Source organism: Mobula birostris, chromosome 24 (assembly GCF_030028105.1).
Source record: "Mobula birostris isolate sMobBir1 chromosome 24, sMobBir1.hap1, whole genome shotgun sequence".
NCBI classification, from domain to species: domain Eukaryota; kingdom Metazoa; phylum Chordata; class Chondrichthyes; order Myliobatiformes; family Myliobatidae; genus Mobula; species Mobula birostris.
Window position 1 is genome coordinate 6,413,668 of NC_092393.1, and position 16,277 is coordinate 6,429,944.

A 16,277-nucleotide genomic window follows, 5' to 3' on the forward strand; every position below is an offset into this window, starting at 1 on the left:
GAATGCTCTGTTAAGTCCTGAGTCTCACAGCCTCAGCTCATAACTTGGAACTATTATCTTTGAGTCTGCTTTGTACTTACCAAAGGCCATAAAAATGACCCGACAGTGAGCTCAGATCTGCACACCATTTTCTAGCTGCGGCCTTACAATCAACTTTCATCGTCGTTTATTTGCAGAAGCCATCATGTCTAGGATCAAATGCTATAAAACTCTTTTGTTGTATCAGTGACAGTATACTGAGAATGCTCATGAAGAGTAGAGGAGAAAAGGTCCAGCTGGCAAGCTAAACAACTTGAGGGGGTGGTGTTAACTCGGCAGCACTGGGCAAAGGACCTCGTCAATGAAGTCACTGGCTAGGGCGGCTGAGTTCTCTGAAGAGCAACAACGACACATATTTGAGACCAGCGCAAGCCACTGAGTTGGAGGACATTGGCTGTGGTCTGGCCCAGAGAGGGATGGGCGCTGCCAGGTCTCACTAGCCCAAGACATGTGAAGGTGCTGCTACCCATAAAACCCATAAAAAGGGTTGTAGGATCTGAACCGAACGCAGGTGGTGGCAAAAGTAATTTCAGGCAATGAATCAATAACATTGTATTAGAACACTGCAAGAAGACCAGGAGGGACAGAGGTCCATTCTTCACGAATATGGGTTAAATCTTGCTCACACTGGCACAGTTTTCTACGCTGCCTAAAGAAGTTCACAACAAATTGTTCTTAATGAGTGTTTCTGGTTTCGCAACCAATATCCAAACATCAAGAACCTGTTCTAGGACTGTGCAAAAAACGACTTCACTATTTTACAGTTCTTAATGCTTGGAAAATCAGATGCCAAACTGGATCATTTCTCAATTGGTTAACATACATAAGGAAACTGGCTGTAAGAATTGATTGTAATAAGCACTAAAGGAATGTGGTCGGGCAGCATCCGTGGAAAAGATCGGTCGTCGTTCTAGCCCGAAAAGTCGACCGATCTTTTCCACGGATGCTGCCCGACCTGCTGAGTTCCTCCAGCGTGTTGTGAGTGTTGCTTTGACCCCAGCAGCTGCAGATTATTTTGTGTTAAAGGAATGTGGTGACAGCCTGAACTATTGGCTATGTGCAAAAGCAATGCATCTTTATAGAGTCATGTTTTACAACTTGCTTTTGGTTTCCCTCAGGGCTTTGAATACAGCAACAGAGTAAGATAGTGAGAAGCCAGGTGAAGTTCATTGTATTTCAAACTTACAACAGATTTGTATAAATTGATCAAACTCCATATTGCAGCTTTGACAAATATCTCATGCCCAAGGCTTCACTAATTAAGTTTGAGTTCTTTCTTTTTGAGCAACTGAGGACTTGGGTAATACTTCACCACCCTGAGTTGCTCCTTCCTCCTACAATCCCGAAGTTTTTCAAATCCATTTTCCGTGTTATCTTATAATTACGCTCTGATTCACCGTGTATTGTTTTTAACTTCACCCTGGCTTATATCATACTTCAAGGTCAGTGCATTTCTCAATAAAAGAAAACTTATAGGCATCCATTAGTGTTGCGAGACCATGGATTTGCGCCCTGGAAGGCTTCCAGGGCGCAGGCCTGGGCAAGGTTGTATGGAAGACCGGCAGTTGCCCATGCTGCAAGCCTCCCCTCTCCATGCCACCGATGTTGTCCAAGGGAAGGGCACTAGGGCCGATACAGCTTGGCACCGGTGTCGAAAGAAAGCTAGATACAGTATGAATAGTCAGTACTATGTGGATTGAGAAGTTGACATTTACCTTTGGATAGTTGGTGCCTAGTTCATCAATGCCACAGAACTGGATCAGTTTTTCATAAATACTGAGGGACAGAGAGGAACAGAACTATTAAATCCACGGGATACAACATGTCGAAAGCTGCATTCACTGACTATCCGATACATCTGCTAGATTTCAGCAGCAATTTTTTTCTAGAGCATTCCTCTCTAACTGGAACCAGTACAGCCATGTTCTTACCCAAAGCGGATGCCTGCCCTAAGTTTCTGCCAGAGAGCAAGCAGTTTTTCATAAGCCCCAGCAAGATCACAGAACCTTCCAAACAGCAACCTGACCCACCCGACCCGACCTCACAACCTTCTGTTTCCTAGTGTTCACAAGCCGCCAGTACCAAACACACAAACCTGGGGTTGCGGAATTCTTTTTTTCTCTGAATGATATTGTTCATATCAAGCCCTTCATTTAGCTTTCTGTCATACAACTTCTGAATCTTCTCCTGTGGAGACAGAATAAAACAGCTGCTGTTCAGTAATGCTCAATAAGAATTGAAGGGCTGAGTTTATACAAGTGGCTTTCATCAGGATGAACTCAAATCCACCTTGGTTCAGAACTTGCTCAGTTTCAAAACAAGTTGCTAAAATTGCTCATTGCATAGTCAGACTGGTGGCTTTACCCACAGAGGTCACTGAACTGTGATTCTGGTTGATTTTCCAATTTCCTAAGCTAAGACCTCTGTAGCCAACTGTACCACTAGCACTGCTGGCCCCATGCAGATTAACCAAACATCTGCATCAAAGGAACCTCCTAAATGGAAATAGAAATGCTTGACAAATGCTAAACAAGTATTGAGATGAAGATGTTTATTTTGATTTTTTCCTGTTTCTAGTGAAAGGACTTCATGTAGGTGTGATAGTTTCCTCCCACATCCTAACACTGTATGAACTGTTAAGAGGAACTGCCCCTGAAGCAAGCGAGTAGTAGAACGTGTGGGGACAAAGGGGTTGATGGGAACGTAGGGCGAATAAAATGAGTAGGATAGGATTGGTCAGTGTGGAAGGGCCCAGTTTCCATGCTCTACCCCTCCATGAACTGAATCACTGTCTACTTCTCCCTAAACAGATGATGTATGATCTATTGTCTATTTCCACCACTTTGTTATTTCAGATTTCAACCATTTGCACCGTTTTGGCTTTGTACATTCCTGAAGCGCTTAGTATCATTTTTGCTAAAGACGACAGGGAATCTTTCTGGCACCATTCCAGCAGAAACCAACAATGAGGGAATTCCACTCATAGTGGTAAAACTCTCCATTAAAATAGAGGGAAACAGAATGCAGATTTTTATTTAAATTATCAACACCAGGACCACCACAGTAGGAGATTCTTCGAATAAAGAAGATTCCAAGATTTGAGAAGGAGACTTTTGCACTTTCTACCTTTTGGCAAATGAATTGACTGAACCCACACATTAGCCCTGCTCAGGAGGTTTTCCTGTTCAACGTTACCCAGGACCATAAAGATAACCCAGATCCCTTTGCCCCAGGCGCAAAATCTGCAAATGGTTGGGTGGGATGGGTCTGTACTTCCTGAAACGAAGGACAATTTGGACGTGTAAGAAAACAAAACATGTCCACACACAGCTGTAAGTGGTATAAGCTTCTCACACCTGCTTTAACACATTCACTAATCCTGGCCAAAATATTACTCATGGTAAACATTTTAGCCTTGAGCTGTGAGTGTGGTTATGTGCAGTAATGAATAAAGATTAGTCAGTCACACCCAGTGCACTTTGTTACTTCTATAAATTCCATGGATAGAACTAGCCCAATGCTCTTAATCATCTTAGCCCCTCAGCCCTCATTCTGAGAAACCATTTCTTTTGGAGGAGAGGTTGGTTGGTGTAGTTTACTCTACTAGATACAGCTGTTTAGAGCAGTAAGACATTTTAATTAATTTCACAATGTCATGTGATACATTTGATGTAGTGATTGCCCACAAATAGCAGAATGTTTTTTCACATAGGCTGTCAACAGGACTTACTGATACCAGAAGGATTTATAAATCACCTTTCAATTGCAAAGTATCCCAAAATACTATCAGAGAACACTGCTTACTGAACCGTATAGACACATGATCAAAGCCTCCAAAAGCAAAATACTGCAGATGACAAAAACCTGAAATAAAACTGCAATTGTGATTACCAGTACGCCTGGTAGTAAGAGAAAAACAGAGTTAACATTTCAAATTGATAATCTTTCATTAAAAGCATAGTCAATGAAGTAGGTTAGAAACAGAGTCTTGAAGTAGAAAAGAGAGATTTTATAGAGGAAAGGTTAGAGACCAGGTAGTCAATGGCATAGGTGACAAACAGGTAATCAATGATCAAAGTTTCCATTTCCGATTTTGATCATTTTCTGGGCTCCTACAATGCTACCAAGGGATTATTTAAAATCTGTATGTAATGAGCCAGAAAAGCAGCTGGGGTTAAAAAAAAGAGGCAGACAGTGGTGCAGCTAATGGAGCTGCTGTGTCACAGCTCCAAAGGCCTGGGTTCAGTGTTGTCTGTGTGGAGTTTGTTCATTCTCCCTGGGACTGTGTGGCTCTTCCCTGTTTGCTCCTCCATCCCAAATTTCATGTGGATTGTTGGGTTAATTAGCTCCTAGAGAGAAATGATCAAACTTGTTAACAGGAATGTGGGAAAAATATTAGAGTGGGGTTGGTGTAAATTGGCATTTGTTATTCACGTGGATGCGGGGCTCAAAGGATCTACTGCTGTGCTGCATCATTCTATGACTGATAAGGATCACCCAAATGTGTGGAGTTACCAGATCAGCTGATTTACATTAAGGGCATTTCAGCTGGTTTCTCATTAAAGAAAGGACAGGGTGAAAAAAAATCATCAGCTGGATCTCCACTCCCAGCCTTAACTGGGGGGGGGGAATTCATTTTGTAAACCATGTCCATTGATTGCCTAGACCAAAATATTGGAATTGTTGGAAATAAGAACGAACCACATAGTGTGCTATGTACTGTTCTTCCTGTTGAGTGATACAACTTCACAGGAGTGAATGAATCTGCTGACTGATTACATGATTTAAATTTGATGTTCCCTTTCCAGTACTGACACCATTCCACATAGAGAATGGCCTTTAGACATGCTGACATTACTGACAGACAACTGTAATATGGCCTCTGAACAAAGGATTAAAATACAGTCAGGGACAATTTGAGGAATTCCTAGTTCTCAAGCCTATCATGGTTCAACCAAATTTAACTCATTTATGTATTTGCACTTAATAGTACTTAACATAGCCCATAATCTACCAGTTTCATGTCTTATGAGGAAAGGGTGAGCGAGCTAGGGCTTTTCTCCCTGTAGTGAAGGTGGATGATAGGTGACTTGACAGAGGCGTATAAGATGATAAGAAGCATAGATAGAGTGAACAGTCAGCATGTTTTTCCTCAGAGTGGCAATGGTTAATACCAGAGGACATTTTTTAAGGTGACTAGAGGAAAGTTTAGGGCAGATGTCAGAGGTAGGTTTTTTTTGGCCCACGCAAAGAGAGTAATGCACTGCAAGGAATAGCGGTTAGGGACGTCAAGAGACTCTTAGATAGGCACATGGATGTAAGAAAAATAGATGGTTATGGCTACGTAAGAGGGAGAGGTTAGACCCATCAGAGACTAAGCTTATATAAATTGACACCACATTATGGGTCAAAGAAATTGTATGGTGCTGTACTGTTCTATGTTCAAAGTCAGCATCAGGTATAAATCATTCCTACAGAATGCTGGAATGTGCTAATCAGATTTAGTTTTTAGCCAAAGAACTGTTGGATCTCAAAGAAAAAAATAAACATTTGCCAGAGTATGTCATCTAATTTCTGTTACTCTTTTTTCCAGCTGTACTCCATACCTGTAGGTGATTGGAGCATCTTCCCATGGGTTCAGGGGGTATTTTGATGTCATCTGGGGACATGTTCCTCACTTTTTCTGAAAATGATGCTAATAGGAAACAAAAGCAGTGTTAGGGTATGGGACAGGATAAGTCTGCACTACCCCCTGCATCTGGAGCTCCTCAAAACATTCAAGCACAATTCATTGTTATCTGACAAAGTCTAAACCTGCGTCTACATCCCAACATTTAGTTCCACCAATCCAATGTCCTGTGTGATTTATCTTTCCCCTCCTTGCTTATAATTGCCTCCTTCTGCTGGCACACCAGGCATCAATGCCTTCTCCAAACCACCATCCTTTCCATAGAAAAACAGAAAATGCTGCATCATAGCCCAACCTGATCCAAGCCTTGCCCTAAATCCTTGTTGGACAGAGATCAAGAATGCAAACGATCAATATTATTTTCCAATTCCTACAACAATAATACTTTGCATTTATAAAAGCATCTTAATCTAAGCTGAAAACAGTCATAATCAGAAAAAAACTGCTTAGGTACAAAGGTTGATAGATGAACAAGTGATCAAAAGCAGGCTTTAAGTGGTTGGACGTGTTTACAGAGATAGGCATAGCAAGTTCATGCTAGGCTTTGAATGTAAGGAACCCCATTGCGACTGACCATCACATCCAAGCTTCATCCTGACGACAGAGGGAGACTACCGGAAAAATAGAATTCAGCAAAACTTTTGATGGGTTAGGCTGCATCATGGAGGGAGCTGAACACAAGAAGTTTTTCCTTCTTTGAGCACAAGTAGCCAGAATGCCTGGCCTAGGACTGTAATAATGACTACACCAGGCAGCTGGTTCAGAGTGGAGGCATAGGGCCTGAAGGTGCATATAATGTTTCAGAAGCAGTCAAGGCATCAGTAGCCCATGCTGGTGAACAAGACATTTGGTAGGGTTCATTGGACTTACCACTCATAACACGCTTTGACTTATTTTATCTGTTCCAGGTCTTAGGAAGATATTGATTGGTTTCACCTTCATCTTAAAGATAGCGGAATCAAAGGTTATGGGGATAAGGCAGGAACTGAATACTGATTGTGGATGATCAGCCATGATCACAGTGAATGGCGGTGCTGGCTTGAAGGGCTGAATGGCCTACTCCTGCACCTATTGTCTATTGTCAAATTTTTCCTCTTCAAAATGATTTACTTCTAGCCTTCCGAAAGTTATTCTTGAATCTGGTTGTCTTCTTTTCAGGCAGAACATCACGGGGCTAAAATCCCCTTCTAGTTTTTTTTTATTGATGCCTTACTGAAAATGTGACTGTGGGCAAGCACAGGATTAGAAACCTATCAGCAGAATGGGTGACTATAGTACCAGAGGATTCAGAGTGGAAGCAGATCAACAACAGTCAGTGAATGATAGAGGTGGAAGGGGTGGGGAATGTCCAACAGCATCAAAGACATCCCTGGATGAGGTGAGTGAGTTACACGGCAGATATTGGAGAAATTAACAAGGACAGGATCAGAACTACAGACAATTTACGTTGAATGATCTGATTTCATTCACAATGCATGCTGCAACAGTATTAGGTGGGAGTTTTTCTTTGCTTCTTTTAGACCCTGAAACCCAAAGTCCTAACTAATTTAACCCGATTGTTAAAAGAAAATTGCAATCACTAAGGTCCACTCCCAAACTGGAAAGCATAAAAACTCAGGACCAATAAAATTGTATGACACCAAGTGTAGAGGAAAGACTGAGGAAGCTGAAGGGCTACATGTGGTTAAAGTAGAACAGTGTAATAGAACAATTTAACTGAACAGTGGTACAGCAATAGATCTTTCCCAACCACTTCACAAAGTACATTACTAGTCCTTCATCCAGCTGGAATCTGGCAATCGGGGCCCAGACTCTTCACCTATTTGGACACATTATTCAGAAGACTCCTTAGTTGATCACACCTGAGTGCCATGCACCACGATAAGAGGGCTATCCTGAGATTGTTCTACCTCAGGCCATACGACTGACTCTCTTATATGGATATGCACAGTTAAAAGTGACCTGAAACAGCATGGCTTAGTGTTCAACGTCGTGGCAGGCGCAGGACAGACCTAGCAACATCTCATGGGGACTGTTTCATTAGTGCCAAGGTAAACAAAAGGCTTTGGTAAAAAAAAGACAAAAATATTGCTGAGAGTGGGCAATGTGGTGAGTGTTATCAGTGAAGGAGGAAGCAGTAAAGGAACAAAAGGGTATTTTGGCTACATGAAGAAAATAGTTGAGAGATTTTTCCGAAAGCATGAATTGTAGTGTTAATAATGTGCCGAGACCAACAGGAGGCTGGGCAATATCCTGTCACGCTTGAACTATTCTATTGTTAAGCCCCTACCCAATGTTGCATTCTTGTTGTTTGTACAAAACATACAATAGTGAAGAATACACCAGTGTCAGCAAAGATGAGTTTGAGTTACATAATACCATATTACTAAACTGGATGACGCAGGAATGTTCTTGTTTAGTGATACTGATGGGTACAGGCTTGCCGCTGCATGATAATGGCACAGTATTGCTAGGGATAGATCTATCACTGAATAACTTTGCGATGCAGTGTTGGAGGGTATAGGGCTGTTACTGTACTACACAACTGCACAAGACTGTACTTGCTGGTAACTAAGGATGGAAAGAATACAAGATGATTAATTATGAACATTCTTCTGAAACTACTTATGAGGACATTCCTTTCAGTGCTTTGAAGCCAATAGACAGTATAACCTTCATGTTTTGCTGTTTGTTGATGGCCCCTGGGAACTATATTGTACCAGATCAGATTTGACAGACGTGCAATGAAACGTCTGTAGTGCCAACTTCTGAAAGTCTGCACAAATCTGTCCCTAGGTTCCCCTACACCAGGTAGCCTCATTGGGAGTGTTCGGATATTGTTCACGGAGAAAGACAGTGTTCGTGCATTAGATGCATTCTTTAAACTCCTTGGTCCAAACCAATCACATCACAATCATTTTTTGTTTTCCTGAACATGAAATTCAAACAGGTAGTCCCAGCTAATTAGCTTTAGCCCTACATATTGGTGTCAGTTTGCAACCCAGCTTGAGGTGATACGACTGTTTCATCGAGGCACGACTGAGCAGGCACGTGGACGTCAGCGAGTTAGACTGGCAGGAAGAATTTAAAAGGAGTGCATTACCTTGAGGTGAGGTTAGTTACTTGTGAAGAATAGGAAGTATGTCTGTGAGGCCGGTGTTCTGTACTGGGTGTTGGATGTGGGATGTCCTGGAGACTCCCAGCCTCCCGGCTGGCCACATCTGCGCCAGGTTCGTCGAGCGGCAGCTCCTTGGGGATCAGGTTAGGGAACTGGAGATGCAGCTTGATGACCTTCGTCTGGTCAGGGAAAGTGAGGAGGTGATTGGCAAGTAGTCACACTGGGGCCTCGGGAAACAGGTAAGTGGGTAATAGTCAGAGAGGGAAGGGCAAGGCAGATACTACGGAGTACCCCTGTGGCTGTCCTCCTCAACAATAACTACTCCTTTTTGAGTACTGGTGGTGGGGGGGGGGGCGCGGAGACAACCTACCAGGGGGAACGCAACAGTGGCCACACCTCTGGCACAGGGTCTGACCCTGTGGCTCAGAACTGTATGGAAACAAAGAGGATGGCAGCAGTGATAGGGGACTCTATAGTTAGGAGGTCAGACAGGCAATTCTGTGGACGCAGGAAAAGGAAAAAAAACACAGATGGTAGCTTGCCTCCCAGGTGCCAGGGTCTGGGATGATTCTGATTGCGTCCACGATATCATGAAGTGAGAAGGTGAACAGCCAGAGGTCGTGGTACATATTGGTACCAACGACATAGGCAGGAAAAGGGAGGAGGTCCTGAAAACAGACTACAAGGAGTTAGGAAAGAAGCTGTGAAGCAGGACCACAAGGGTAGTAATCTCAGGATTACTACCCGTGCCACGTGGCAGTGAGTATAGGAATAGTGTGAGCCGGAGGATAAATGCGTGGCTGAGGGATTGGAGTAGGGGGCAGGGATTCAGATTTCTGGATCTGTGGGACCTCTTTTGGGGCAGGTGTGACCTGTACAAAAAGGACGGGTTGCACTTGAATCTGAGGGTGACCAATATCCTGTCAGGAAGGTGAGGAGGTGAGAGGAGCTATAAGCAAGATGTGTCTATTTTAATGCAAGGAGCATCACAAACAAAGTGGATGAGCTTAGAGTGTGGATCAATACTTAGAGCTATGATGTTGTGGCCATTACAGAGACTTGGATGGCTAGGGGCAGGAATGGCTACATAGAGTGCCACGCTTTAGATGTTTCAGAAAGGACATGGAGGGAGGCAACAGAGGTGGGGGCATGGCACTGTTGATCAGAGACAATGTCATGGCTGCAGAAAAGGAGGTGGTCATGGAGGAATGGTCTACTGAGTCTCTGTGGGTGGAAGTTAGAAACAGGTAGGGGTCAATAACTCTACTGGGTGTTTTTTTACAGACCACCCAATAGTAACAGGGACATCGAGGAGCAGATAGGGAGACAGATTCTGGAATGGTGCAATAATAATATAATAATAATGTCGAGGTGGGAGATTTTAATTTCCCCAATATTGAGTGGCTTAACCCTAGAGCAAGGGGTTTAGATGGGGTGGAGTTTGTTAGGTGTGTTCAGGAAGGTTTCCTGACACAATATGTAGATAAGCCTACAAGAGGAGAGGCTGTACTTGATCTGATATTGGGAAATGAACCTAGTCAGGTGTCAGGTCTCACAGTGGGAGAGCATTTTGGAGATAGTGATCACAATTCTATCTCATTTACCATTGCATTGGAGAGGGATAGGAACCGACAAGTTAGGAAAGCGTTCAATTGGAGTAAGGGGAAATATGAAGCTATCAGGCAGGAACTTGGAAGCATAAATTGGGAACAGATGTTCTCAGGGAAATGTACAGAAGAAATGTGGCAAATGTTTAGGGGATATTTGCGTGGCGTTCTGCATAAGTATGTTCCAATGAGACAGGGAAAGGATGGTAGAGTACAGAAACATGGTGTACCAAGGCTGTTGAAAATCTAGTCAAGAAGAAAAGAAAAGCTTAAAAAAGGTTCAAAAAACTAGATAATGATAGAAATCAAGAAGATTATAAGGCTAGCAGGAAGGAGCTTAAGAATGAAATTAGGAGAGCCAGAAGAGGCCGTGAGAAGGCCTTGGTGGACAGGATTAAGGAGAACCCCAAGGCATTCTAAAAATATGTGAAGAGCAAAAGGATAAAATGTAAGAGAATAGGACCAATCAAGTGTGCCAGTGGAAAAGTGTATCTGGAACCAGAGGAGACAGCAGAGGTACTTAATGAACACCTTGCCTCAGTATTCACTACAGAAAAAGGATCTTGGCGACAGGAGGGATGACTTACAGCGGAATGAAAAGCCTGAGCATATAGACATTAAGAAAGAGGATGTGCTGGAGTTTTTGGAAAGCATCACCGGGACCGGACGAGATATACCCCAAACTACTGTGGGAGGTGAGGGAGCAGATTGCTGAGCCTCTGGCAATGATCTTTGGATCATCAATGGTGACAGCAGAGGTTCCGGAGAGTTGGAGGGCTGCAGATGTTGTTCCCTTATTCAAGAAAGGGAGTAGAGATAGCCCAGGAAATTATAGACCATGAGTCTTACCTCAGTGGTTGGTAAGTTGATGGAAAAGATCCTGAGAGACAGGATTTATGAATATTTGGAGAGATATAATATGATTAGGAATAGTCAGCATGGCTTTGTCAAAGGCAGGTCGTGCCTTACGAGCCTGATTGAATTTTTTGAGGATGTGACTAAACATGTTGATGAAGGTAGAGCAGTAGATGTAGTGCATATGAATTTTAGCAAGGCATTTGATAAGGTACCCCATGCAAGGCTTATTGAGAAAGTAAGGAGGCATGGGATCCAAGGGGACATTGCTTTGTGGATCCAGAACTGGCTTGCCCACAGAACGCAAAGTGTGGTTGCAGACAGGTCATATTCTGCATGGTGACCAGTGGTGTGCCTCAGGGATCTGTTCTGGGACCCCTTTCTCTTCATGATTTTTATAAATGACCTGGATGTGGAAGTGGAGGGATGGGTTAGTAAATTTGCTGATGGGGTTTTGTGGATAGTGTGGAGGGCTGTCAGAGGTTGCAGCAGGACATCAATAGGATGCAAAACTGGGCTGAGAAATGGCAGATGGAGTTCAACCCAGATAAGTGCGAGGTGGTTCATTTTGGTAGGTCAAATATGATGGCAGAATATAGTATTAATGGTAAGACTCTAGGCAGTGTGGAGGATCAGAGGGATCTTGGGGTCCGAGTCCATAGGACACACAAAGCTGCTGCGTAGTTTGCCTGTGTGGTTAAGGTGGCATACTGTGCATTGGCCTTCATCAACCGTGAGTTCAAGAGCCGAAAGGTAATGTTACAGCTATATAGGACCCTGGTCAGACCCCACTTGGAACTACTGTAACACACATAAAAAATGCTGGTGAACACAGCAGACCAGGCAGCATCTATAGGAAGAGGTACAGTCGACGTCCCAAAACATCGACTGTACCTCTTCCAGCCTGGCCTGCTGCGTTCACCAGCACTTTTTGTGTGTGTTGCTTGAATTTCCAGCATCTGCAGATTTCCTCATGTTTGGAACTACTGTGATCATTTCTGGTCACCTCACTACAGGAAACATGTGGAAATTATAGAAAGGGTGCAGAGGAGATTTACCAGGATGTTGCCTGAATTGGGGAGCATGCCTTATGAAAATAGGTTGAGCGAACCTGGCCTTTTCTCCTTGGAGCAACGGAGGATCAGAGGTGACCTGATAGAGGTGTACAAGATGATGAGGGGCATTGATCGTGTGGATAGTCAGAGGCTTTTTCCCAGGGCTGAAATGGCTAGCACGAGAGGGCACAGTTTTAAGGTGCTTGGAAGTAGGTACAGAGGAGATGTCAGGGGCAAGTTGTTGTTGGTGTTTTTTTTTTACGCAGAGTGGTGAGTGCGTGGAATAGATTACCGGCGATAGTGGTGGAGGCGAATACAATAGGGTCTTTTAGGAGATTTCTGGTTAGGTATATGGAGCTTAGAAAAATTGAGGGCTATGGGTAACCCTAGGTAATTTCTAAAGAAAGTACACGTTCGGCACAGCATCGTAGGCTGAAGGGCCTGTATTGCGCTGTAGGTTTTCTATGTTTCTATGAGTGAAACGTAAAATTTGTACACTGCTTCACTAGGAGGCATTGGAATGGGGCTGAGTCATTTTATTCAGCAGAGTTGGAGAATGTTGGTGTGCTTCTCATCATGGAGTACCTGAGCTAATTTGTGACAGTTTCCTGCTCCATAAGCACTAAAGAAAATGAAGGTGATCTACCTAATAGGAACAGTTGGCTGTTTGGAGAATGCCAGCTGATATCACCTGATGACTATGCAAAAACAACATTCCCCAAGGTCACAATCATCTGTTCCTGCAGCCTGCAGTGAATGAAACTCCAACCGTGCTTGGTCACAGCTAATATTCAGCATTAGCTTTAATTTTTGTACAATTCACAACCACAGCAGGGCAATGAGCCACCACTTGCCCTGAAATAATTGAGAATCTCACTGTGCAATTATAAAATGTGGTGTTGCTGACAAAGACACAACTTAATGCTTGTCCCTGGCTGCCTTGAGAAAATGACTGTGAGCATTTCCTCCAAACCAACAGAGTGGCTGATTGCCCTCTTCGTGCAGCAGTTAAAATTAATTAAATTAGGCCACAAGACACAGGAGCAGAATCAGGCCCTTCGGCCCATCGAGGCTCCCCCACCATTTGACAGTGGCTGATTTATTTATTTGCTTTGGGATAAGAGGTCACATTTATCCCGTATCAAATAAAGACAGCAAAATCCGTTCCCATTAGGCATCAATGAACCAATTGGATTTTCAGGACAAACCATGAGATCTATCATTACTTATATACAGTAAATGATTTTCCCTCCACGTGTATTCAAATTATGAAAGCATGATGATAGGATTCAACTACAAATTTCCAAGATCATTAGTCCTGGCTACTTACTTACTGGCTCACCATCTAGCTGCACCTGATTAAAGTGACTGCCATAAAGATAAGTGAAGTGGAAAACAGAATCCCAAATTAAAGCAAAATTTACTCGCAGCTCAACTGGAAGAGTCAAAGGTTAAGCATTAAAAATATCTTGAGAAAGGACAGTAAACAAAGTAAGTTTCTGTGTGTTAGAGTGAATTTTAATCCTTTTGAATAGTTGGGGCCTGCTAACACTACTCGAACTCCGCTCCTGCAATCGATAACTAAATCAACAGCTCTCGGTTGGAAAACATGCTCCATCAGGCTGCTCTTGGTCTGACACAAGACACAGGCATGCTTACGCACATATCCCAAACCACATAAACACACTACACTGCAGCCAGCTGGTGTGATTCAGGTGAAAGTGACCCTGAGGTACTGACCAAGTGGTTATCATGGCCTAATTCAACTCAGGTTATTATGGACATATGTTACAACCTGCAGAGCCTTACCAGTTACTACACAAGAAGATTGCTAACATTAATAGCCCAGGGATATCCTTCTCTGTCTCCTGAAAGGCACTATCTCCACTTTGAGCTACAGCAGTACTCCTGGTGTCTGAGCAAGTAGAGTCTTGATAAGCAGACTGTGGGAATTAGTTGCATTGGAGCTTTGCCCAGTGCAGTTAATTCTGCAGGATCAATGGGAGGCAATGCTCTGAAGAAAACAGCTTAAAACATTGCCGACAAGACCCTGGTATTCCAGTTACCATGGAAATTGAGGTGAAGACTTGGCCCCTTGCTCAGGTTCTTGCTCAGTTCTAAAATGGGAAGTTGAGCAAAGTCTGAGGTCCTTTGATTGATCCGTAGCAATAAGCACAGGATGCGGGAGGGACAGCTGGAGGTGCTGGGGGGAAGCTAAAGGATCAGCCAAACAGAATCGGAAGGCAAGGGAAGATGCCAGAATAAAAGGTGGGAGAGGGGAACCTGCCTATCACTTCTCCCAGGTGCCCTTCCTCTTTTCCCTTTCTCCCATGGTTTTCTCTCCTCTCCTATCAGATTCCTTCTTCTGCAGCCCTTTACCTTCCCCACCTATCACCTCCCAACCTCTTTCTTCATTTCACTCCTCCCCCACCACCTGGCTTCCCTAATCACCTTCTAGCTTGTCCTCTATCCTATCCCCCCCACTTTTAATTATGACATCTTCTGCCTTCCTTTCTAGTCCTCATGAAGGGTCTTGTTCTGAAATGCAGGCTGTATATTCATTTCCATAGATACTGCCTGACTTGCTGAGTTCCTCCAGCATCTTCTCCAGCTCTCCTCTACAATCACTCTGAGCACCGGTGCCCCACAAGGCTGTGTACTCAGTGAAGACAATAACCTATCCCTCAACGTCAGCAAGACGAAGGAATTGGTTGTTGACTTCAGAAGGAGTAGCGGACCGCACTACCCAATTTACATCGGTGGTGCGCAAGTGGAACAGGTCAAAAGCTTTAAGTTCCTCAGGGTCAATATCACAAATGACCTGACTTGGTCCAACCAAGCAGAGTCCACTGCCTAAAAGGCCCACCAGCGCCTTTACTTCCTGAGAAAACCGAAGAAATTTGGCCTGTCCCCTAAAACCCTCACTAATTTTTATAGATGCACTGTAGAAAGCATTCTTCTAGGTTGCATCACAACCTGGTATGGAAGTTGTCCTGTCCAAGACCGAAAGAAGCTGCAGAAGATCGTGAACATGGCACAGCATATCACACAAACCAATCTTCCGTCTGTGGACTCACTTTACACCGCACGCTGTTGGAGCAGTGCTACCAGGATAATCAAGGACACAACCCACCCAGCCAACACACTTTTCATCCCTCTTCCCTCTGAGAGAAGGTTCAGGAGCTTGAAGACTTGTACGGCCAGATTTGGGAACAGCTTCTTTCCAACTGTGATAAGACTGCTGAATGGATCCTGACTTGGAGCTGGACCGTACCCTCCAAATATCCGGACCTGCATCTCGGTTTTTTTGCACCTCCTTACTTTCCATTTTTCTATTTTCTATTTATGATTTATAATTTAAATTTTTAATATTTACTATCGATTTGTAATCCAGGGAGTGGGAAGTGCAGAATCAAATATTGCTATGATGATTGTACGTTCTAGTATCAATTGTTTGGTGACAATAAAGTATAAAGTGTTACTCTGGATTTCCAGTATAGGTACTAACCTGCAAAATCTCTTGTGTTTAAGACAATCAGAATGTTATACAGAAGCAACACCAACTATGAAGTGAGAATGAACAAGTTGATTGCAGATGACAATTGTAGAAAACTACAAGGAGGACCTTCATCAAGAACCTTTGCTCTGTCCACCGCAACAGCAGGTTCTCCCATTTTAATTTACTTCCCATTCCCATACCAACACAGTCTCCTCAGCTCCCAGAATGAGGCGAGATCCAAGTTAGAGCAGCAATACCTTACATTCCATCTTGGTAGTCTCTAATTTGATGACATTAATGTCAATTTCTCTAAATTTGGTAACTACAGTCCCCCTTAGTTTTCTCTCATTCTGGTAGCCCTCTCACCCCTCAACCTTCCTCTTTCCCACGCCATCTAGTTGACCGAAATATCACC

The 16,277-nt window shown here is 43.5% G+C and overlaps 1 protein-coding gene across 2 annotated transcripts in view; it reads right to left on the minus strand.

Annotated features, from left to right (window-relative positions):
* Nucleotides 1-16,277, minus strand: part of sap30bp (SAP30 binding protein) — a 131,256-nt gene that overhangs the window by 14,323 nt on the left and 100,656 nt on the right. For both annotated transcript variants that reach the window (XM_072242274.1, XM_072242273.1), the window contains exons 5-7: nucleotides 5,646-5,734; nucleotides 2,135-2,226; nucleotides 1,755-1,815 (exon numbers count right to left, since the gene is read on the minus strand). In XM_072242274.1, coding sequence (XP_072098375.1) covers nucleotides 1,755-1,815; nucleotides 2,135-2,226; nucleotides 5,646-5,734 — 242 coding nt within the window. The remainder of the gene's footprint in view (nucleotides 1-1,754; nucleotides 1,816-2,134; nucleotides 2,227-5,645; nucleotides 5,735-16,277) is intronic.